Source organism: Hipposideros armiger, unplaced genomic scaffold (assembly GCF_001890085.2).
Source record: "Hipposideros armiger isolate ML-2016 unplaced genomic scaffold, ASM189008v1 scaffold_81, whole genome shotgun sequence".
Lineage (NCBI taxonomy): Eukaryota > Metazoa > Chordata > Mammalia > Chiroptera > Hipposideridae > Hipposideros > Hipposideros armiger.
The window spans coordinates 435,232-458,810 of record NW_017731431.1 but is presented as its reverse complement, the minus strand read 5'-3'; the positions used below and the strand labels follow the sequence as shown (position 1 = coordinate 458,810).

The following is a 23,579-nucleotide window of genomic DNA, read 5'->3' as shown; positions in this document are numbered from 1 at the left end:
GATATATCATTCATAACATCAATTTCTTTATTAAATTAAATGTGTACAAAATACTGATTGTACTGGCTTTAAGGTAGGACCTATTTGAACCATCTCAGAAGTTAGACATGACTTTGGTTGGCACATCCATCACAGGGTTATGAGTCATACAGTTCTCAGTAGTATTTAAACTTGATCTAAAAGGGCAAAGATTTGGATAGGCTTCAGCCTATAATATGAATCTTTTATTTCAAGTCTTGGGACTGCGATGTGGAACATTTCAATACTGGGAGTTCTGTGTAAACAAGGAATTCTTTGCTGTTTGTTCTTCTCTGTCTACAAAACAAAGTGAGTAACTACGCTTATGGAGAAAAAGGCTTGTGTTTCTCTCCTTTGTTTCGCAAGCCTATTAGACACTGATGAGCACTATTAACTTTGGTATAAACTTGAAGAACTGCAGGCATTTTATTGTTTGATATAAAAGCTATGTAAGATGGGATAGGCTCTTCCTGAATTAAAAAAAAAAAACAAAACAAACCACGACACAAAAATAAAGCTGTGAGAATAATTATCTTAGATGACATTTTTAATTTGAAAAAGCCAAAGGTAAATATAAGAAAGCAGTGAAATTTTGTTTGTTTCCTGTAGAGAATAGGGAATTTGATGTAAACGAGTAAGTGGTCACTAGATTCTTGAAAATGTGAAATTGGGTGAATCTTGGTACTAGTCTCGGGGAAGCATATAGTTATAGATTATTACGATACTGCTTTAGGATCATATAGTTCTATGTTTTTTTAATATCCTGGGATGTATTTTACTGACCAAACAGGATTTGTGAGGTACAAGTTTTCTTCATGTACCACATGCTTATGAATTGCTACATACAGTTCTAACACTTCATAATAAAAAGAATAAGTTTAAAAGTAAACATATTTTATAAGAGGTACGTAGCACGATGGGAAAATATCTCAAGCTGTATAAAGAGAAAATCCCTGTTCAAAATCATGTTAACAATTAATCTTTTGTAGATTTATGAACAGGTAAATATACCTGTTCACAAATTCAATTTTTTATTAGCAATTTTTAAAACCATGTTATCCTCTACCTATTCAACTTACCTTTTTTACTGCTGCTCCTTAATATTCTAGCTCCATTTAAAAACATGTCTTATAAAGCATTTTTGTCATCAAATGCCTTCTTCAGAATAATTTTAAAATGGCTATATGCATAGGATTTTATTAGTTATACTTGTATGTATCATAATTTATATAAATGATCCTCTACCATAGATATTTAGAGCTTTTCTAATCAGGTGGTTTTTATGGAGAAAGTGAACACCCTTGTAGCAAAATCACCCACATTTTCCTCATAGTTATGTCCTATAAGTAGAATTAGTGGATTCAAGTGTATAATATTTTAAGAGCTTGATAGATTTTCAAAAAGGTTTTCAAGAAAGTTTGCATCAATTTTTCTTTTTAGTTGTGCTTTTTTTCACACCTCAATAAATTTGATCTGTAGAAGTACTATCTATCTCATTGGTTTAATTTTTTTTTCTATTTTTGAACATTTTCATGTCTTTTGGTTGTTTGCACAAATTTTTTATGGATTATCTATTCATGTTCTTTGCCATTTTTTTCCACTGGAGTGTGTATTTTTATCAGTAAATATAATTTATATATTGGAGATATCAAACCATTTCTTTTAAAATATTTATATTTAGTTAATGTATTTCATATATTTTTTTGTTTGTCTTCCTTTAATCATGCCTCTGTGTTTGATTGGATTTTTTTTCAAATATTCAAGTTATATTCAGTAATATTGCCCTTATTTTTTTCTGCTTGTATAATTAAACTTGAAAAAGCCTTAGCACTTTATGCAATTGTTTTTTAAAGTACAATTTTATTAAAAGATAATCTACATATGCCAAAGTACACAAACCACATAGTTCTAATAATATATATCCAAGCCCCTACATAACCAGTACCCAAGAAGCATATCATGTACCTTCCCTACTACTACCCACACCCTACTATTTTCTTATTCTTGATTAGATTTGCTAAGGTTTTATCTATTTTAATAATTTCAAATAACCAAATTTTAGTAGTCTTTATTTCTTTTAATTTCTTTAGATTTGATTTTCTTTTTTTTTCTGGATATTTGAGATCACTGATGTGAAATCTTTGAAATTTCCTCTAAGCATAGATTTAGTTGAAACATGCAAGTTTTCAATGCCAAATTTTTAGTTTTATCTGGTTCCCAAAGTTTTATAATTCCCATCTTGATTTCTGCCTTGACCCATGGATTAATTAGGCATGTATTCTTTAATTTCTAAATTTGAGGATTTTCAGGTTATCTCTTTGTTACTGATGTCTGTCTTATATCACTGTCTTCAGAGAACATACTCTGAATAATTCAATCCTTTGGAATGTGTTGAAGTTTGGTATGATAGGATCTTATGATTGATTTTGGTAAATATACACTTGAAAAGAAAACAGTTTTTTGTCATGTTGAGGTACTGTGTTTCATCTATGTTAAATAGGTCAAATATATTAAATGTACAATTTACATCTTTTAAATCTTAACTAATATTTTGTCTGCTTATTCTACCAGCTACTGAGAGGAGTGTGTTAGTTTCTCACTGTGGTCTATTTATTCTCCTAGTTCTGTAAATGCCTTGGCATTTTTTTACTGGATTATGTGATTCTGAAGTATATCATCCTGATGTATTTACCCCTTTCTCATTATGAATTACATTCTTTATTTCTATTCTTTTATTGTCTTCAAGTTCTATTTTATCTAATATGAGAATAGGTTCACCAGCTTTTTTGGTTAGTGTAGCTTTAGGACAAAGCTTTGCCCATCTTTTTCTTTATTTTTCACTATTTGTCTTGTAAGTAGCTTAGAATTTTGTGACTTTTTAGCTTGTTTGATAATCTTAAACTTTAAAATATGACTTTATTCTGTTTACCTTTAATCTAATTACTGAAGTTTTGTTTTATATCTACCACTTTTTACTTTTCTTATCATTTTTGGACAAAAACATTTTGATATGTCACATTTTCAATTTTGATCATATGCTCTTTTGTTATTAGCTTACTGTTTATCCTAGACATTAATATGCATTCTTGAATTATTACAGTTCAAAATAATAATTATCTTTACCTTTCGGCCAATACTGCTAGAACATCAACATCCCTTAATTCAATTTATTCATTTCTTGACTTTTGAATTATTGTTACCATGCACTTTAATTCTACATACATTACAAACTTTATAAGATGTTATTATTCTTGCTCTTTTAGTCAAAATTCATTTATACTCACCCATATATTTACCCTTTCTTTTATACTTCATATATTTAAGTAATGAAGTAGTTGTCTTTGGGATCATTTTTCTTCTGCTTAAAGAATTCATTTATTTAGAGGTATGTTGGTGATAAATTCTCTCAGTTTTGTTATTTTAGTTGTTATGGTCAAACACTACTGGGAAAAGTTATTTATATACAATTAAAAATTATCTATCTATGCATATTTACATAATAAGTTTTATATGAAATTGCACTTATTAAATATACAGAATTAATATTAGGGGAGAGTGAATATTATAGCCATTCTTATTTTTTCCTGAATTTAATGAAACTTCTATTTTACTGTTAAATATAATATTTGCTGTTAATATGTGACTTTTATATTATTGAAGCGTCATTTTTACTATATTATTTGTTTTCTGAAAGTCATCTTTAAGTCAAGAATAATTTGTGAGATATATCAAGTGTATAATATCTAATATAATTTTATTTTTTATTCTTTGATCAATTAATATGTTGGGTGTTATTAAAACCTTCCAAATTTTTAAATAGAATCACAAAATGTCTCCTTTTTTTCCACATACATTTAAGGTACCCACCTAATTATTTTTTTAAAGTAATTCTTGACTAGAATTTTTACCTACACTTCCATACCTTTCGTGCATGATCAGAGGTAGTGATCTCTCTTTCCTTGAGTTAATATGGTTGGGAGGTGTTACAGAAGATATTGTTCCTGGAAAGCTTGCATTATCTGGATGTTCTTATTTTTATGTACAAAACTTTTTAAACTCTGACTTTGGATCAATAAAAATTAATCATGTTATTTAATTAAGGTAGAATATGAGTTTCCTAAGCAATTACAAAGATTTCTTTAAATATTCAAACCAGTAATAAATATGTAAACTTGGAGTTGAATTTGAATTATTTATTTTGAACTGAGGTAAAGAATAGGAAACTTTTAACTCACTATTAACAAATATTGACCATTTCAGTATTGGTACCACATAGAAACTTTAATGTGAACTGAGGAAAACAGAAAATTCATTTTTTTTAATTTTATTTTGCCATTAAGAAACAACTTCACGTTTGGGTTTCTATAGTTGATTCTTTATTCTTAATTAACTTTAAGAAGTACTTTCCAATAGCTCAAATATTTTTCTGTTTCGTATATAAGATCTTGCATTTTTACTTACACATTATTTTTAAGGTCATCATATGTAACATTTTAGGAAGCTCTGTGTATTTTGCCTGAAACTTTGAAGAAAACTACTAGTTTGTAGCGGAATAGGCAAGGGCTTTGAAGTCAGGCACAAACAGATTTTAATGCTGGCTCCATCACTTCATAGCTTTATATGATCTTAGACCAAAGGGTTCTTTCCTGTAAAATAACACTACTTGACATTGTTTTGAAGAGTCAGTGAAATCTTAAACACTTACTGAGTGCTTACTCTATGGCAGCCACTGTTCTAAGTGCTTATTGTGAGATAATATTTAATCTCTATAACAACTCTATGCAGTAGCCTCTATTATCATCCTTTGTTCCCCCTTTTTTGTGAAATAAACATGTTTAATTAGTTTCTGCTGTACAATACAGTGCAATTATACTTTTTACCCCTCAAAGTGACAAATCCCCTTCCCCAATCCGCCACCCCACTTCCCCCCATATGATACATATCTATTACAATTCCCTTGACTTCACTCCCATGCTGTACTCCATGTCCTGTGACTATATATATATTCAATTATAGTTGACATACAATATTATACAACATCAGCTTCATGTGTACAGTGCAGTGATCAAGCCTTTACACTGCCCATGAAGTGGTCTCCCTAACAAGACATGTGACCACCTGACACCCTACAAAATATTTACAAGATTATTAATTATATTCCTCGAACTGTCTTTCATATCCCTGTGGCAATATTGTAGTTAACTATTTATGCTGTCTAATCCCTTCCCCTTATCCTTCATCCCCGCCCTCTCCCAACTAGCAACCCAGTTTTTCCTCTATATCTCTGAGACTATTTCTGTTTACTTTGGTCATTCATTCAGTTTTTTAGATTCCACATATAAGTGAGATCATATGGTACTTGTCTTTCTCGAACTGACTTATTTCACTTAACATAATAGTCTCCAGGTCCATACATACATATTGTTGCAAATGATATGATTTCCTTCTTCCTTATAGCTGAGTAATACTCCATTGTGTAAATGTACCACAGTTTCTTTTTTTTTTTTTAATTGGAGAATTGGGGGATGGGAACAGCACTGGAGAATTGGGGGAAGGGGAACAGACAAATTGCTGTCCTTTTGTTCTTCAGTCTACTTGTGGAGGACGTCGCTTCACTGGCCCAAGTTGGCACCATCATTGTGCTCTTCCTGGGCGAGACAGATCAGTTGCCGGCTTCTGGACGGCCGCTCACTGCGGCTGCTGGCCGCTCACGCTGGCTGCTGGCTACACACGGTAGCCCGTGGCAACCCACTACAGCAGGGGCTGCAGCCTAGCCGTAGCCGGCGACTCATTGCAGCCCAGGTCCAGGTTGAGCTGTTGTTCAGCATCTTAGCTGTGGAGGGCAGTATCACTGGCCCTCATATGTGGGATCCGAACCGGGGCCCTCTGGCGTCCCAAGCCAGCTCTTACCCAACGCACCACTCGGCCGGCCCTACCACAGTTTCTTAATGCAGTCATCTACCAATGGGCATTTCGGTTGTTTCCAAGTCTTGGCTGTTGTAAATATCATCCCTTTTTTAGAGAAGAAGAAGAAACTTAGACTGAGGATTTAAGCAACTGCCAGATATACATGATGGCAAGAGGCAGGGCCAGAGTGTAAACCCAGTTTACCTGTGTAGTCCATGATCGTACCACTATTCCCCTCCACATATGCAAGACTTCTGATTTGGTTCTTGAAACCCTTTAGGCATGTAAATACTTATTATCCTTATGCTTAGCATAAGTCTCAAAGATTTTAAGTATATTCAGAGTACCATTCACAATAAAAGGATTACTCTGATAACTACACATACATCAATTTAGTTGAAAGAATAAGAGAACTATTTCAAATTAATATGGTGTATTTTCAATTTATACCACATAAAAACTTTAATTTGAACTTAGGAAAACAGAATATTTAGTTTTTAATTTCATTTTGCCATTAAGAAACAACTTAGGGTTTGCATTTCTAGAATCGATTCTTTATTTCTCATTAAGTTAAAGAAGTCTTTTCCAAATGCTCAATTATTTTTCAAAATTGCTCAAATGACAAATTTTCTAATTTTTCCTGAACATAAATTTGCCAGATTGCTATAGTATCTTCTTGAATCCTCATTCCTCATATTTAGAGGAATTGTTACCAAACCATGACTTCTTACTAATTTACAATAGGCTGATAGTATAGCCATCTGACTTTCATGTGTCAAAGACTTTTGATGAGGTAGGAATTGCAAGCTGTGGAAACAGCTTATTTAAGGGAGTTTACTTTGTGGATGACTGTGTTGAGAGTACATGGTGTGAAATTGGAAAGAAAGAAAGATAAATGTTCCTTTTATAAAGCCCTACTTTCCCAAGGACAGAGTTTGGAGGGTACCACGTATCAGGTGCTCTCCCTTTCATTCCACTCACCAAAGTACCAATAAGGAAGCGATGATGTTGGAGTCAAAGGTTTGAGTTAGGTCACTCATAACTGAAGAGAGAGAGATGATATCAAGAAGAGGAAAGTCTGGGACAGAACAGAGGGAACTGGACTGAGAAATAGCTGGTGGAAGATGACAAATAGAAACATCATGTTTTTCAGTTATAGTCTAGATTTTATGACTAAAATTATATGTACGGTGTTATTCACTGATTAAGGAATTTGCACTGTCTGGGGGAATTATCTTTTACAAATGTCAAGTATCTTCTGAAAAAACACATAGAGTAAAACAAATAGAGAAATGCTACTTTGTTCTCTTGCAAGTAAGATGCTGGAATTTGCAAATGAATAAGTATTTTGGGCTTCTAATACAATACGTGCTATAAAATCATTCTAAAGAATTCTGATTTCTGAATTAATGGAGACATGTTACTACAGTTATCCAATGCCTAACTTTATATATAGTTTTATATTAGTATAGAGAACTGGTTTTTCTGGAACAGTGTATAAAATTTCGAGGGATAATATTCAGTCCTTAAGGCTGGCTCTATATATACCCAGGCTCTAAAAGCAGCAGTTACTAAAGATAAAAGGCAAAATCATACTTACGTCATGTGAAATTTGGGCGGCAAAACCAAGATAATTTTGCCAGTGTGGATTTCTCTAAAAAGGCGCATACCAAATATTCATGTTTCTAGAAAAAATAAGCACAAATCCATGTACTTAAACAAATTCCACACACACACACACACCTATGCACACGCACACACACACACACACACACCTATGCACACGCACACACACACACACCTATGCACACACACACACATAAAGACATACCCACATACATAAAAGTATAGAAGAGTTCCGACATTTTCTCTGTCTTGTAAGAACTGTGTAATTATTCTTTCTTTTTGCCAGGTGGTATTTTTGAATATGTGGAATCTGGCCCAATGGGAGCTGAGGAGCTTGCCTTCAGATTTGCTGTGAACACTATCAACAGAAACAGAACCTTGTTGCCCAATACCACGCTAACCTATGACACTCAGAAGATAAATCTCTATGACAGTTTTGAAGCATCCAAGAAAGGTAATTGATAGATGCTTAACATTATGTTTTCTGGAATTCAATTCTCTAGGTATTCTTAAGAGATTTCTTAATTCTAAATATAATTACTAAGTCATTAGGGATACTCTCATGAAAGACTTCTTTTCAAAATGCACAGAAATTGTATCAGGGAAGGTAAAGTGATATGATTACCTATTACAAAAAAAACTTGTAACAAGAAATGCAGTTATATCTGTGATAGTGAAATTGTTTTTCTTCCCCATCAACCATTCTGTTCTGTTAATAAATTCTTCCTATTTTCAAAAACCCATCCAAAATAAAATATGTATTATTGGATTTTACTAAGTTTTTCAATCCATTCTTACAATTTATTTGCATTATCTGTCAATTCCACTATATTACTATTGTGGCCCCAATTTACTGACTGACTACCTTGGAGGTTCTGGGGTTCCAAGTCAACCCGATCTTAAAACTTTATTGGAAAATTTTGAAGAACTTTATGTATTGCTCCATGCCCATTTTTTTAACCACTTGTTTCTTCTTATAATTGAAAATAATGGATAATGATATAAAAATTTGATTCTATGAAGAAATAATGAGAATACTTTATTAATCGTATCATTTAGTATGTTGCAAAACTGTGTTTTAAATTATAAGAAAAATAAAATAACTTTGTGAAGTATGAATTTAACATTTATATATGAATGAGAAACTATTATGAAGGCATTATTTTAACCAAACAGTCTTAGTAGTAAATATGTTTTGCGAGATGTTTCCATAGACTTACTTCGCCTAAGTAGGTGGTTTTTTGTTTGTTTGTTTGTTTTTGTTTTTGTTTTGTTTTGCATAGAGTTTACATTCGTGTAACAAAAATTAAATTTCATAATAGAAATTTCCCCAAAGAAGTGAGCTTACAAAGCATTTATTCTAAATTCCTATTTTCAAAACAATGTTTGCTTTTCTATAATTCTAATATTATTTTATATGCTACTTTACATTGATGGAAATGTACATAATTATTTATAATTCTAACTTGGTGCATATTTCTTCTAAACTCATTAATATTAATGGCAGCTGATAAGGTACAATATTTCTTGAGATGAAAGAATCCTTCTTTCCCCCAGCTAACTAGTGTTTATCAAAGCCTATATTCTGCCTGCCCTTTGAATTCATATCTTTATGAATACGAATAAGTTTCCATATATCAGAACCATGTCAGGGCGATGAAAGGTTTTAAAGGCTGAAAAAAGGGTAAAGGTTATTGTGAAATACTACATTTGTCATCATAATCGCAAAATAAGTCTTTAACTGCAAGACAAGTGCATTTGGTTAGTGACATAGTTCATGATTATTTCCATTAGGAAGAGGAAGCTCTGTCTCAGTTGAAATCATTTAGACCAAAGAACATGGAATATGAGTGCAGTATAAATAAAATATTAATGGATTTTTTTTCTTTTGACTTTTTTTAAATTAAATTTATTGAGGTTACAATGGTTAGTAAAACTACATAGGTGTCAAGTGTACAATTCTATCATACATCATCTGTATATCACATTGTGTGCTCACCACTCAGTCAGTTCTCCTTCTATCACCATATATTTTACCCCCTTTACTCTCTTTTACCATGCTCCCTCCCACCTTACCCTCTGATAACCACTGAAGTGTTGTCTGTGTCTATGAAGTTTTGTGTCCTTGTTTGTCTTGTTCCTTTGTTGAAATTATTATGCTAAGTGAAATGTCAGACAGAAAAAGTCAAGAACCACATGACTTCACATATGTGGGATATAAAACTGAAAGCAACAATGGAACAAGACAAGCATATTTCTTAATGGTGACTTCAAAGGAGCAACATTTAAATAAAAAAAAGGCTGGAATGTTCTAATCACAAACAGGTTACTATGCTGAGAATGCCGTAGCAAAATTATGAGGTATTAAACTTATTTAGTTTCCAAATGATTAAAAGGAATTTACAAACTTCGTCTTACATTGGGAATCAAATTTATTTACTGACTTTGAGCAGAAGCTAGGAAAAGTTCAAATAAGTGTATGAGTAACTTTCTTTGTAAGAGGGTGAAAGGGTGAATGTTATGGTTTGGGTCTTATCTTGTGAAGCTCTTGCAAAGCAATATGTAAAAGGATAATATGAGGGAGACATCTAAATAGTATTTTTAACCAGGTGAGGGACTAAATCATATATATATATATATATATATATATATATATGTGTGTGTGTGTATATGATTAATTATAAAATAACTTAAATATTTAATTTGATATTATTAAAATGTTGAAATTTTGTTTTTAGGGCAAAAAATAATAAAAAATCAAATATTCAAATTTTAAAATTTTCTCTGATAAATGGTTTTATACTTTTGATAGGTAATATGGGTTTGTTCAATAAGTGAATACTTTGATACATCAAACCTTGAATTATTATTTGAATCATACATTGCTTCAAATAACCTCTCTGAATAACTGAAAATTCTAATTCTTATTGCATACACACTTAGGAACTTAAAATAACCTAATCTAATGCTTTTAACTTTTCTTGATTTGTGATTTGTCAAAAACTTGGTGAAGGAAGATCTTTGATTCTCAATGTATGTACATTAAGATCCAAGTGGGTGAACAATTTTAGATTCTAGCCTTTCTACTGATTCACAATTCCAATAATTATTTTAAAAGTATGAATATACATATTTAAAAATAATTTATATAGATTATATTGAATTTTGGAAGAAAGTTTAAACAAGTGAGTTTTTTCAACTAAAATTTACTTAACTATTAAATAGCTCTATGCTTAAGAATCCATCCATTACATTGCATTTTATGCAACAAATTCACTGAAAGAAAATACATATTATAAAATTTTACACCTTAGAATCATAAACTGTTTTGGAAGGATTGGGTCTGAACACCCATGTAATGCCTAAATCCCAACTATCTTTAGCTCTGTTTAAATCTTTGTAGGGAAGGGAAAACCATTGCGTCTTGGAGCAGATGATTCCGTTTTTGGATATTATTTCCCTTTAAATTTAATTTTTAAATTTAAATTACATTAAAATTCGTGAGACGCTTCTAACCATTTGTCCTAATTCTTTCTTTCCAGCCAAATGAAACAAACTTAAACCTCTTTCAGAGGCTGGCTCTTCAAATATTTAAAGATGATTTTCATGTTTCCAATAATTATTCACTTTCTAGGTCCAAATTATTTCAGCACATCTTATAGAATTTCAAGTTCTGTCATGACATATCTATTTTCATCTGGTTACCTTCTAATTTATTTATGCCTCTCTTGATTATTGCAATTACTATTGATATGAATAAATTTCCTAGGAATTAATATAAATTTAAAAAAATTAGACCAATTTAAAAGACTTATAGTACCAAAACCAAAGAAATAAAGTTAATTAAATATTCATCTAATGACTTTGATGTTCTTTCTGTTTAAGGAGCTCATCCTTTTTGAGTCATATCAGGTTTTGAATGGGTAGTTGTATGCAAAACTTGACTTCTGTCATCAGATATATGCAAATACTTAGCTGTGTGTAGCCATAGTGTTTTGGATGAGGTGGGAGGACCAGAAGGCTTCTGATTAAGAAATTGAAATTGTAAGGAATGACCAGTAAACTCGGGAAGATAAACTATTCCACAACTCCCTGATATGAACTGTTCTTCCAAAATAATCATCACCCCCCAACCTTACATTCTAGAGTATCCCTCCTCTTTCTCCTGAATTCTGTCCCTCCCTTGGTATATTTGTAAAATTATCTGAACTTTGAGCTGCAGATGTCTGCGTGAATTAATTCTCTCCTAACAAACTGAAAATGTTGAGCGTTAGACAAAATATGAAGTTAACTAAATGTAGATGTTGTATCAATTAGAAACAGATCTTTGAGATGATACTTCTGGGTTTACAGTATTTGTGGTAATGGCACTCTGGTATCACCCCTGTCATTATTGACAGACTTCTATCTCCTCTTCAGCCTGTGATCAGCTGTCTCTTGGGGTGGCTGCCATCTTCGGACCTTCACACAGCTCTTCAGCAAATGCTGTTCAGTCCATCTGCAATGCTCTGGGGGTTCCCCACATACAGACCCGCTGGAAGCACCAGGTGTCAGACAACAAAGATTCCTTCTATGTCAGTCTCTACCCAGACTTCTCTTCACTCAGCCGTGCCATTTTGGACTTGGTGCAGTTCTTCAAGTGGAAAACTGTCACAGTTGTATATGATGACAGCACTGGTAAGAAAAAGCAGTAGCCTTTGGGGTTATGTTTTAAATATAAATAATTTTCTGAAACATACTTGAGATTCTTGTTGTAGTCTTGTTTTGTTTTTTAAACGTAAGGATGGAAAGACATTTGGAATCAAACATCAACACTAATTTCACACATCCACACACACAAAAAACAGTTAAATCATATACATTTTATCTGCATTTAAAAAATAAACACTTGTTTTTTCTTATGAAGTATCACTTAATGAAAAATTATAACACTGGATGAAGGATAGAGATAGTGTGAACTATAATACTGAAATAGTTATTCAAAGAATTTTTTTTGCGAATTTCAGGATAGTTTCTCAACTTAAAGCTTCCTGATTTGCTGTCAGTGAAACTTATCAAGAAATTCAGAATTTTGCCTTAACATTTTCTTTAGTTGTTTAGGCGCAAAGAATGTTTATGGTAATAACCTTTATCTGTATAAATGTTAAAGTTTCAAAAGGCTTTTTCTCACTTCCAACAATATAATATCCATTGAAATACTTAGAGTTTCTGGAATTCTTTATGTGCAGACACAGGTTAGAGACTTGGAAAACAGAACTTACTAAGGAGTATTTATTTTGGCATCTTCAATTAATGTTTGCTGGCAAGAGGTTGTCTGTGCTTTCTTGTTTTAATATATGTTATTTTTATATATGAATGTTTATTTTGAGATACCAATTAAAAACAAGTCTCATAGATAAATATAACAAATAGTAAAAATAGAACACTACTTTTCCTTACAGTTGTATTGTTGGAGGAAGTGCATACTATTTTGGTTATTATATAATGATAATCAGCTTTACAGTAAGATACTTATCAATGATCTAAATAGTGCTCTTTAAATTAGAATTTAAAAATATTTTATTCTAAGACATTTTACTATACCTTGATGTTTCCGTCAACACAGAAATTTACTTTAATTTAAATTACCCCAAAGTATGCCAAGAACACACTTTGTTCATTTATTCAGTATTTAGAACTATGTGCAGAAATCAGTCCATTTGACAATAAAATTGAACGTCTGCAAATTGACAGATAGAAATTCTCCCAAGGGCATAGGGAACAGAGAGTTACAGGGCCAGGAAAATAATGAAAATAACTTTTAAAAAATTTTCATTGGTATAAGAAAGAGTAAGTCCTAAAACATACTAATAAAGTAATTTTGCTTCTCTGATTAAAAAATGTGAAATGTTTACAAATAATTTTAACTTTCTATGTGAATTATTTCTCCAGGTTGTATAATGTGATGGTCCAGGACATTCTTAGTTATACATTAGTACACATATGTTTATAGATGGTCATATCCAGAAAAATATAAATATGAATACATATACATTATGAATCCATGGATTATTTACTTCTCCATTCCCTCTGAAATAATTCAGGTGAATGCTGCCTAAATATCAAATTCCCTTACATATACATGCACATACACATGATATATATACATTATTGATATATTTGTGGATGTTGTACATGTGACATTTTGTGTTCATTCCTTATTATCTTAAAATTCCTCATAGTAGAAAGAAAATTGGCAAATGTTCAAAATGTTTATGGATGTGTATAGTCAGTTCCTTTGGATCCCCAGGGGATTGTCCAAGACCCCTGAGGACACCAAAATTTGCGGTTGCTCAAGTCCCTTATATAAAATGGCGTAGCGTTTTCTGCACTCTTCTATGTGTGTGTGTGTGTGTGTGTGTGTGTGTGTGTGACATTTTTATTTTATACATGTGGTTCTTGAGTGATTGGATAAAGAGATAATGGAATATATGATCAAAGTCATATCACAATTGGGTAAAGAAAAGCTTCGTATATAATTGATCATGGCTGTTGTTGATCTTTTACTTTAATAATATAAACATATCATTGAGGGAAATTTAAATAGAGAAACATATATATATAGTTAATTAGATGTACAATATATACTTTTAGTGGAGCCTTGGCCTCTTATTAAAACTATAAAAATACTTTGTTACTATTTAAAAGAAGCTTTGTTACTTTTCTCACTTTGAAGGTGGCATAGATGCTTGGAGATTCCAAAGGTCCTTGATTATTTAAATATTAATACTAACTTAGAATCATTACAGAATTATTCATAGACTAGATATAACTTAAAATATCTGAGGATAAAAGCATATAATTGTTCTTTTTTGTGCAATAATTAATTGAAATAGTATTGATTAAGCACATGCTACATTCCAGGGACAGTTACAGGTGTGAGTATATGCCAGTAAAAGAAACAAAGTTATTGCCCTTGTTGAGCTTCTATTTAGGGGTATGTGATTGATTGTGTTTCTAATATTATTTGTAGTGAATTAATTGCATTTATAAATTGACCACTTGTAGTCCCTTTTAACTTAAAACACTTTTGAGGACTTCGCTGTTCTTGATTTTTTTTTTAATAGGATAGAACTGACTCTAACAGAGATAGAAGATTCCCTTTGAAGTGTATTCATAAACATATAGAAGCAGATTTTCTCTCTTTTGGGTATGTTTAAAAGTCTCAGGATGGAATTTTAATGATAGGATTCAACAGAGAAGATTTTTGAATTTCCAAGTGAAAAACATGACTTTTTGATCACGTGGGAGGAAATCTGATTATAGCGAGGACTGTGGACTGAAACAGAAAAAAAAACCACAAAAAAAAACCAAAAATACCTCATACCCAACAAAATAAACATTGTTGGCTCCATTATGGACTTAATGTATCTGCTGTTTACTGCAGGACACGCTGTGCCATTTTATTTATGTTTCCTTCTTCCCTTTCCAGATTTATTTATTATGTATGCAATTACTCCCATTTATATTCATTTCTGTTTTGTTGTGTTGTCCAGTTTGATACATGATAATTATACTTACATCTAGTCTTTGTTCCCACCCCCAAAACAGATGGGATGATAGATGCAATATAGTACTGGAGTAGGAGAAATTCTTAGGATGATGTTAACAGGAGCTGTTTATTTTTTATGATAATTAGCATTTGTTGTTGTTGTGGATGAATGCTTTTAAACACCCTGGAAGTCTGTTATAGCTCTGAATGATGTCCAAAAATGATGGAAAAGAGTTGGCTTTGGAAACAAAGCTGTATTTCTGTCAGTCACTTTGGAACATATGATTCATTTTACATGTAAACTAAAAATAAGTTGGATAGCTGTCAGCTTGTAAGCGATCCAGCATAAGTTGTGAATATTTGCTTTAAAATCCCTGTGTTTCATCTTTGTTTATAGATCAGCAGTCCATTAACAAAGACCTCTGGACTAGTAAACAGAAGCCTGGGATTCTGTTCCCAGGTTTGCCACTAAATTATTGGTACACGTTTGGAAAAGAGAAGAAGGGAATGGAAGTGACTACATATAGGAGCTGAGGTGCACTAAGCATTGTGGCCGTTGCTATTATGTAAACTATTTCACTTAATTTTTGAAGCAATTTCATGAATCCTAAAGAAAACGAGTTATCACCCCACTGTTCCTGATTCCTCCAGTGACTGGTTCTTCTGGCCACCAACAGCCCAAGACAGAAACCTGAATATCTTCCTTGATTCCTTCCTTTCTTTGACCCCACAATCAAGCTCTAACAGTTGTCAATTCTACACCTCTCTGATCTCTCAAATCTGTCCATTTTTTTTTTTTCATTCTCCCTACCATGACTTACGTCAAGGTCACCATCATCTCTCACTTGGATTATCACTAACAGGTTTCTACCTGCATTGACTAATCTAGTCTCCACACTGCAGTGAGAGTAATTAAAAACAAAAAAATGCAATTCTGGTCCATTGCCCTATTAATAGTTTCTCATTGCTCTAAGGATAAAGTCAAAACTTTTTTAAAAGCCTTATAAAACCTGGCATGATTCTAGTCCCTGTACTTCTCCGAAGGTGTTTGAGTCTAAATCCCTCACTTATGTCTTTCCAATTGAGATATTAAACTTTCAGTCACTGAAAATACCATTCTGATCCCCTGCAAAACTCTTGTTCTGGCCCCCACTCCTTCTACAACTAAGTGCACACGCAAGTGCACATGCACATTTGCACAAACGTGCTCATGCATGCCATCTGGGCTTACGCGTCTCAAAGAAAGGCTGCCCTGACCCCAGTTCCCAAGCCTGGAATAAGTGTCCCCCAACATACTCCAAAAGCACCATGGCACTCAGATGACCCTCACCCACTATAATATGCGGTATTATGTTGTGAATGACTTTTCTTGGCTATATTTTCTATCAGATCAAATACATATCTGGATAGGATGGACCATAAGCTGCTCACTATTCTATTGCCACTAACTAGATATTGCCTGGCACATTGAAGTACATTAATAAATATTTCAGGAATGAATGCATAAAGATGTATTATTATATCAATTGTTTAGACAAAGAAACTCCAGTGGATGAAGTAATCTACCCAAAGTTAATATAGATCAGATAGCTTTTAGGTACTTGCCGTTGAGTAAATACATTCAACGATAATTTTCATTCAACATTAATTTTCATATGCATAGACATGATATCTTCTATCATTTCAAAAATTTTATAAGAAGCTAAAATGAATCATGTTTATATCATATTTCAACTGCAATTAAACATGTATTTATTCGTAGACTTATTTGAACAATCATTATCAAGCATCTTCTGTATACTAGGTGCTGTGTTATGCACAAGGTACAGTATTATGGTAGATAAAACTTTGTTTCCATGAGTTCAGAGTAGAGTAAGGCAGAAAGAGAACATGTGTCATTATTATAGTGTAACTAGTGAAAATAGAGACAAGAAAAGAATATTGTAGCATGTTAGGAGAGGAAGATTTTAAAGCTGCTTACAAAAGGCAGAGGAGAGTTTTAGAGAAGGTGACATTATTATGAAGTTATCACAAAGGGCAAGTAGAAATGCTTCAGTTAGAGAAGGAGCCAAAAGGTGTTGCATGTGTAATGTGAGAATGCCTAAGGGAGCCAGTTTGTCAGGTAACTGCAAGCACTTCATTATGGCTGTATATCAGAAACAGTAAAAATGAGGAACGATAAAGGAGAATGTATAAAAGGCCACCATAGGAGAAATCACAAAGCTTCCTGCTAGCTACTCTGTTTTTCCTACCCTGCCCCACCCAGCCTGGAATCTGCATGGTAATAGCAGTACAGTCACGTTTGTGTGATGTGACCCTGCTTTCCAAACCACGATTGAGTGCATCAGGGATGGGCATGTACCCATCAGTTCCTTTCCTAGGAACTCACAGATGGTCATAGAGAGACAGACACTGGGAAGCGTGGATGAACTATCATTGTTACTATGCTCTTTGAGGTCTGAACGTTCTTTCTGGACTGGAATCTTGGCTCTGCTGTGTATTTTTCAGCAAGCTGCTTGACTTTAAAAGCCTGAGTGTACACATTTGTAAATTGAAGATAATACACACTTCAGGGGTTTGTAGTCATGACTAGTGAGATGTGTAAAGTGCTTCATGGAGCCCACATGGTAGGAACCTAAAATTCATAATAATACAAATATCTTGGGCTATATGCTCTTTATTCTTTACTATCCTCAAAAAATGAATTATTAGGAACCCTACTTTTTAAATATGATAAAATTTAGATGGAGAGAGTTGAGATAGTTTGCCCAAGATTACATAGCAAGTAAATGGTAGATCTGTGTTTTGACCCTAGGCAGTCAACTCCAATTTAATATTGTGATATAATGTTAGTTGTTATGTTTTGATTTGGCTGATTTTGTTATTTTTAAAAAGGGAGTGGCACAATCAGAACTATTTTTGGCAAAGACTCTGACTACAGTGTGGAGAATTTATTGGGGACTGAGATAGGGTGGGGCATAGGACCAAAGCAGAAGCAAGAGCATTTCTGAATTAGTCAAGTTGAAAAAGGAACAGTCTCAATTAAGGAGGCTTTGATGAAGTGATGTTGGGGTAAAGAATTCTACAAAGATTTAGGAGATACAGATTGTAGGATTTAGTAAGAGGAGGGAGTGATGGACCCACAGAAGATAAGAATTGCCTGTATGTTTCTGGTCTGGACTAATCAATGGCACATTTACCTAAAAGGGGAAAAACGAGAAAAACGAGATTTGGGAGAAGTTATAATAAATCTGGTTCTAACACATTAAGCTTAAAACATCTGAAATATTCCTTTGGAATCATCCCATGGTGTTGGAGGTATAAATGCATTTTGAAAAATAGTAGTTTAGTTTGGACATATAATGTTCCCACCAGCATTTTACTCTGCCCTCCATTTAGAGTTCTTTGTTGTATGAGAAAAGTGAGAAAATTGAACAACAAAGCACGGTATGGTACAAAAAAATTCAGTTATGTAAATGAGGTGGCAGTCATAGAGATGAATATAGACATAAAAAGAATTTAGTGGAGAGGATGCAAATTCTTTTCATTAATGAAGGAAAAATCAGTCACTTTTAGGTATTATACTGTTTAACAAACAGCATTGATTAATTTATATTATGTAAATATAGAAAAAAGGCTAAGGCCTTTATCCTAAGCAAAAGAAAAATGCTTTCTTTACTAACTTCATTAACTTGATGAAGTATATTTATAGACTATTCTAGATATATCTTTGATTTTGAAGTTAACATAATAAAATATAAAATCATTTAATAGTAAAAATGTAATTTATTTTATCTTGGACTTATGTTTAAATAGGGTAAAATAAAATAATTCAATAAAATAGGTTAATATGAAAGTATTCTTGGAAGACACTAATTTTTGGATAATATAATAATTTTTATATTGTAAGTCATATAACCAAATTATTTCAATTTTATTTCAGTGAGGCGGTAATGTGGATCTAAGATGATTATATGTTGTACATTCTAAGTACAAATCTTCAAGTTCTCTAATTCTAAGTGCAATATAATTAGCAATTATGAGATAAACCTAATTATTGGGATATAGTTGATTACATAGCTTGGTGTATTAGTGTTTCCACAAAGTTGGTGTTGCTTGAATATAGTTTCTTTTTATGTAAGCAAGGATAAAAAATATTTGGAATATTATTACATGGGTTTTTATTACATGAGAGTGGATATTTTTAACCATTCAAAGAACTAATTCTTTCTCTAAGCTCTAAGATCTTTAGAAGATTTTAAAGACAGAAATAAAATTTCCAACCTACAACAGTCACACAATTCACATTCCTGCCTACAGTGAAATGAATATATATGTAGGTCCTAAGAAATGGAAGTGGTGCGTCTGGTACCAGACCTCAGTGATCAGTAATATCTGTCTATGTTGGAAAAGAAAGAAAAAATCGTAAAGTGAGAATACTTCCCTGGTGATGGCCACACACTGCCAATTTTCCTAAATTTAAATCTGCGACATATTGGCCTGAGCCTCTTAGTGACTACGTTTCCCCTTGCCTTTTCTTATTCTTGTCGGCCTCCCTCTCTGTGCTGCTTAGGAGGAAAGGATAGTGCTTATGTTATCTCTCTAATGCATGGGGCAACTTTGACAACTCCCTTCTTTAGGGGAAAAATAAAATTCTCCTACATTGGCTCCTGTGCCATCATTTTCTCCTTACTACCTTCTTCTTTTCAGCCATGTTCCCATTCTTACACTCTTAAACTCATTTTTCTTTCCCTGCTCCTTAGAAGCTGATGTTGTTCAAGGCTTTATTGTAGTGTCCTTGTTTTCTCCTTGTTTACCTCACTCTCCCTAAGGCCTTGTACCTGACCCATGCCTTCCTCTGCTTATGCAGCCATGTGCCGCTTCATGACGGGGATTCGTTTCCAGAAATGTGTTGTTAGGTAATTTCATCATTATGCAAACGTCATAGGGCAGCCTTACATTCACGTAGATACTATAGCCTACTACACACTCCCCTAGGCTATGCGGTATATGACCGTCATATATGCGGGCCATCATTGACCAAAACGCCATTATGCAGCACATGGCTGTGTGCTGTAGACTCTCTGATCTACATCTTCAATTGTTTCTCCCAAGCCCCATACTCACAGATCTAGCCACTCATTTATCATCTTTATATGGGTGTCTTACAGGCACATCTAACTCAACGTGATAAAAATCAAACTCATTATCTGAACCCCCCAACTTGCCTTTTCTCCTGGATTTCCCTTTTTATTAGGTTACTCACCCAGATCCCTGGTAATCATTCTAGATTCTTGTCTTTCAGTGGATTACTTAATACTTCTTATTTTTATCTCACATTGTTCAATTTTACCTCTGCCCTCTATCTCCACCACCTGTCTTAGTTAATGTCCTTACCTTTACCTCCTGGACCATGTTCTTTCTGCCCACTGCTCTATTTAATCTCATCTGATACAGACACAATGGTCTTTTTAGAAATGACAGTCTGGCTATGTCATTCCCAAGCCTAAAGCTGTTCACTGGCTCCTCAATTTTAAGAAGAAAGGGTGCTAATTCCTCAACATGCAGCATCTTATGTTGCCATTCTCATTGCTTCCTGATTTTACTCCCCTTGTATTTCTTCTCTCAATACTTACTTTATAACTTTAATCCTCAAATAATTGTAGTTTTTTTGTTACCAATCATGTTCTGCTGTATGAAGGCTCTCTTGCTGTGCAAAAATTGTTCTCTCTGCCTGGTATGCCCCTCCCATTTGGTGATTCACCACCTTCAGGTTGCACCTTAAAATATGCTTACAAAGTATAAATGTGAAGTAACTTTCCGTAACTCCTACTCCTGTGAGTTGATAATTGTGTTCTTTTTGTGTATGATGCAAGAATTAATTTAGTTGATAAAATAATCCATCATGAGTCCTGTAATAAAGTATTTCATCACAATCACATAACCCATTTAGCAAGGTAATGGTTTTTCTGGGCATGAGAGAGCTAATTATTTTATAATTAATTCATCTATTTATTCACATCTTTATTTTTTTAAATGTATTCCTTTGTTTAGTCCACAAATAATTATCTAATGTTTGCTGTGTGTCAGCACTGTTCGAGGTACTGGAGATACAAGAGTGAACCAAAGAAACAATAATAACTATTTCTTGTATGGAGTTTGCATTGTAGTGTAGGGTGATAAACAAAAACAAAATAAATATGTGTATTATATAATATCAAACGTGACCATTGTTACGGAGAAAAATATAGCTGGGGAGGTAAATAGGGAGTATAAGGGAGGGAGTATTGCAATATTACGTTGAGTTGTCAGAAGAGCCTTTATTTAGAAGGTGACACTTGAGCTAAGACTTGAATAAGCTGAGGAAATATGCCACAGGGATATCTGAAGGAAGAGTGTTTCAGAGAAACAACAAGGAGGAAAAAATAACTAGGACAGAAAAAGATAAAGAATTTCAAGGAAGAGAGTATTGGTTTGTGTCTTTGTTTTTCAATTTGGAGAAACTGAAAACTGCAGGAGATTTTTGTGATATTGTTTTACATGTGTATACATGTTTATATTGTGTAGATGTGCATATATGATTATACTTGTATACATGTATATTCCATTATTGTCTTGGCAACAGTAATGTCATTTATTTAAAAATAACTCAGTGTAGACACTTTTTACACCGAGGCTCATTTTTATATGAGTTCCTTAGTAATGATTAAGGTCCATAGAATCAGATCCTAAAAAAGTGACAGCATTCATTTTTAACTGCAATGAGATTTCAGGTAAGGAAGAAGAAAAATGAGTCTAATATAGTATATCTACTTCCACAAGATGTAATAGATTACTTATCATATACTCAATTAAAACTATATTGATTTTGTATCAGAAACACTTTTTTAAAAATCCACATCCTGAATGCCTCGGTTTGATCCTCATGGTACATCAGGTTAACACAACTGCCTTCTAAAGCCGTTTCCTCCATTCCTTCTAAACATTGTGTACATGCTTATCTTGTTTTAAATATAAGGTTTATAAAGTATATTTGGGGACAAAATTACCTACAATCAAAAGTTCTGAGAAGGCCAGAAAGGGTTAACACCAGAATTCTAGACAGGCTAATTGTGTATCATTATCTTTGAATTATTTCAAATGGGAGATGGCAGTGTCCATTCCGATAGTATTTTAGTGACTCAAACAGACCTCAAGAAATAAATTTCTTTTGTATAAATGCATTAAACACATACTAAATCTACCTTGTGATAAACAGAGCCTTGACTAGTAAAAGCTAATAACAGTAGAAAGCCTTACAGCTCTCCCTTCCTCCATGTAACAACCAAAGATGTTATTTTACTATTCATAAACAGTTACATTTCTACAAACCCAATCATCTTTCTTTTCATAAAACAAAATTTTATTATACAACAGATATTAAAAATAAAATCCAAAGCATTGGTTCTTAGATTTAATTGGCATCAGTAATAGGATTTCCTAGGCTACTCTTAAAACTAGAGATTCCTAGGCCAACGCCTATGATTCAGTGACCCTGGGGTTATACCCAAGGTTGTACCCTCTTGCAATTGGTAGAGGCATTACTAGTGTTCCTAATATCTGGTTATCTTTACTTCTAGACTTAAGCAGACTGCAGTTTCCTGGTCCTTGAATTTAGATGTGACCATGTGGGCTGCTTCAGTTGATGAAATGTGAGCAGTAGTGTTGTTCATTTCCAGGTGAAAACATTTAATTACCTGGCACTAATTCTCCAGCTTACTCACTCCTTGCCATAACAATTATGTTATATGTTTAAAGCATCCCAAAATGCTGAGCCAAAATATCAAAGAGAGCTGCCCTGGAGAATTATTTAGATCTACAGCAGACCTTGCTTTTATGAGACATGATTTTGTTCTGTTAAGTTGCTGTTATGTGTTGGATGATTTTTCTACAGTGTAAACTAGTCTACTAGTTCTCAAACTACAGTGCACAATTAAATAATTACGAAAACATGTTACAACTCACCTTGCTGGTCTTATTTCTACAATACTTTCGGATTCGGTAAGTAGAGGATATGGCCTGAGAGGGTTTCATTCTAGTAAGTTGCTGAATGAGCGTGATGCTGCTGGCCTAGCAGCCACATTCTGAGAATCATTCATCCATCTAATTTTGAATGATATGTAAATTATTATATTTTTAAAAATAATTGTTGGTGAGCTAAACTTAGTAAAGAAAGGCATCATTTTACAGCTAAAAGCAGATTTGAAAATTTTAAGCAGAACCAGAATGGTTTTATAGTCATTTAACTTTGACAAAATTATCAGTCATTGAAACATTTATTCAGTTGTTTGAACTTTTACATGAAGTTGTTTTTTTTTTAAAGATTTTTATTGGGGAATTGGGGGGATGGGAACAGTGCTGGGGAATTGGTGGAAGGGGAACAGGCAAGTTGATGTCGTTTTGTTCTTCAGTCTAGTTGTGGAGGACGTTGCTTCACTGGCCCAAGTTGGCACCATCA

General features: G+C 33.1%; 1 protein-coding gene across 6 annotated transcripts in view; it reads left to right on the top strand.

Moving 5' to 3' along the window:
• GRIK2 (glutamate ionotropic receptor kainate type subunit 2) overlaps nucleotides 1-23,579 on the top strand; it is a 638,721-nt gene that overhangs the window by 228,700 nt on the left and 386,442 nt on the right. For all 6 annotated transcript variants that reach the window (XM_019643649.1, XM_019643650.1, XM_019643651.1 and 3 more), the window contains 2 exons: nucleotides 7,838-8,005; nucleotides 11,971-12,228. In XM_019643649.1, coding sequence (XP_019499194.1) covers nucleotides 7,838-8,005; nucleotides 11,971-12,228 — 426 coding nt within the window. The remainder of the gene's footprint in view (nucleotides 1-7,837; nucleotides 8,006-11,970; nucleotides 12,229-23,579) is intronic.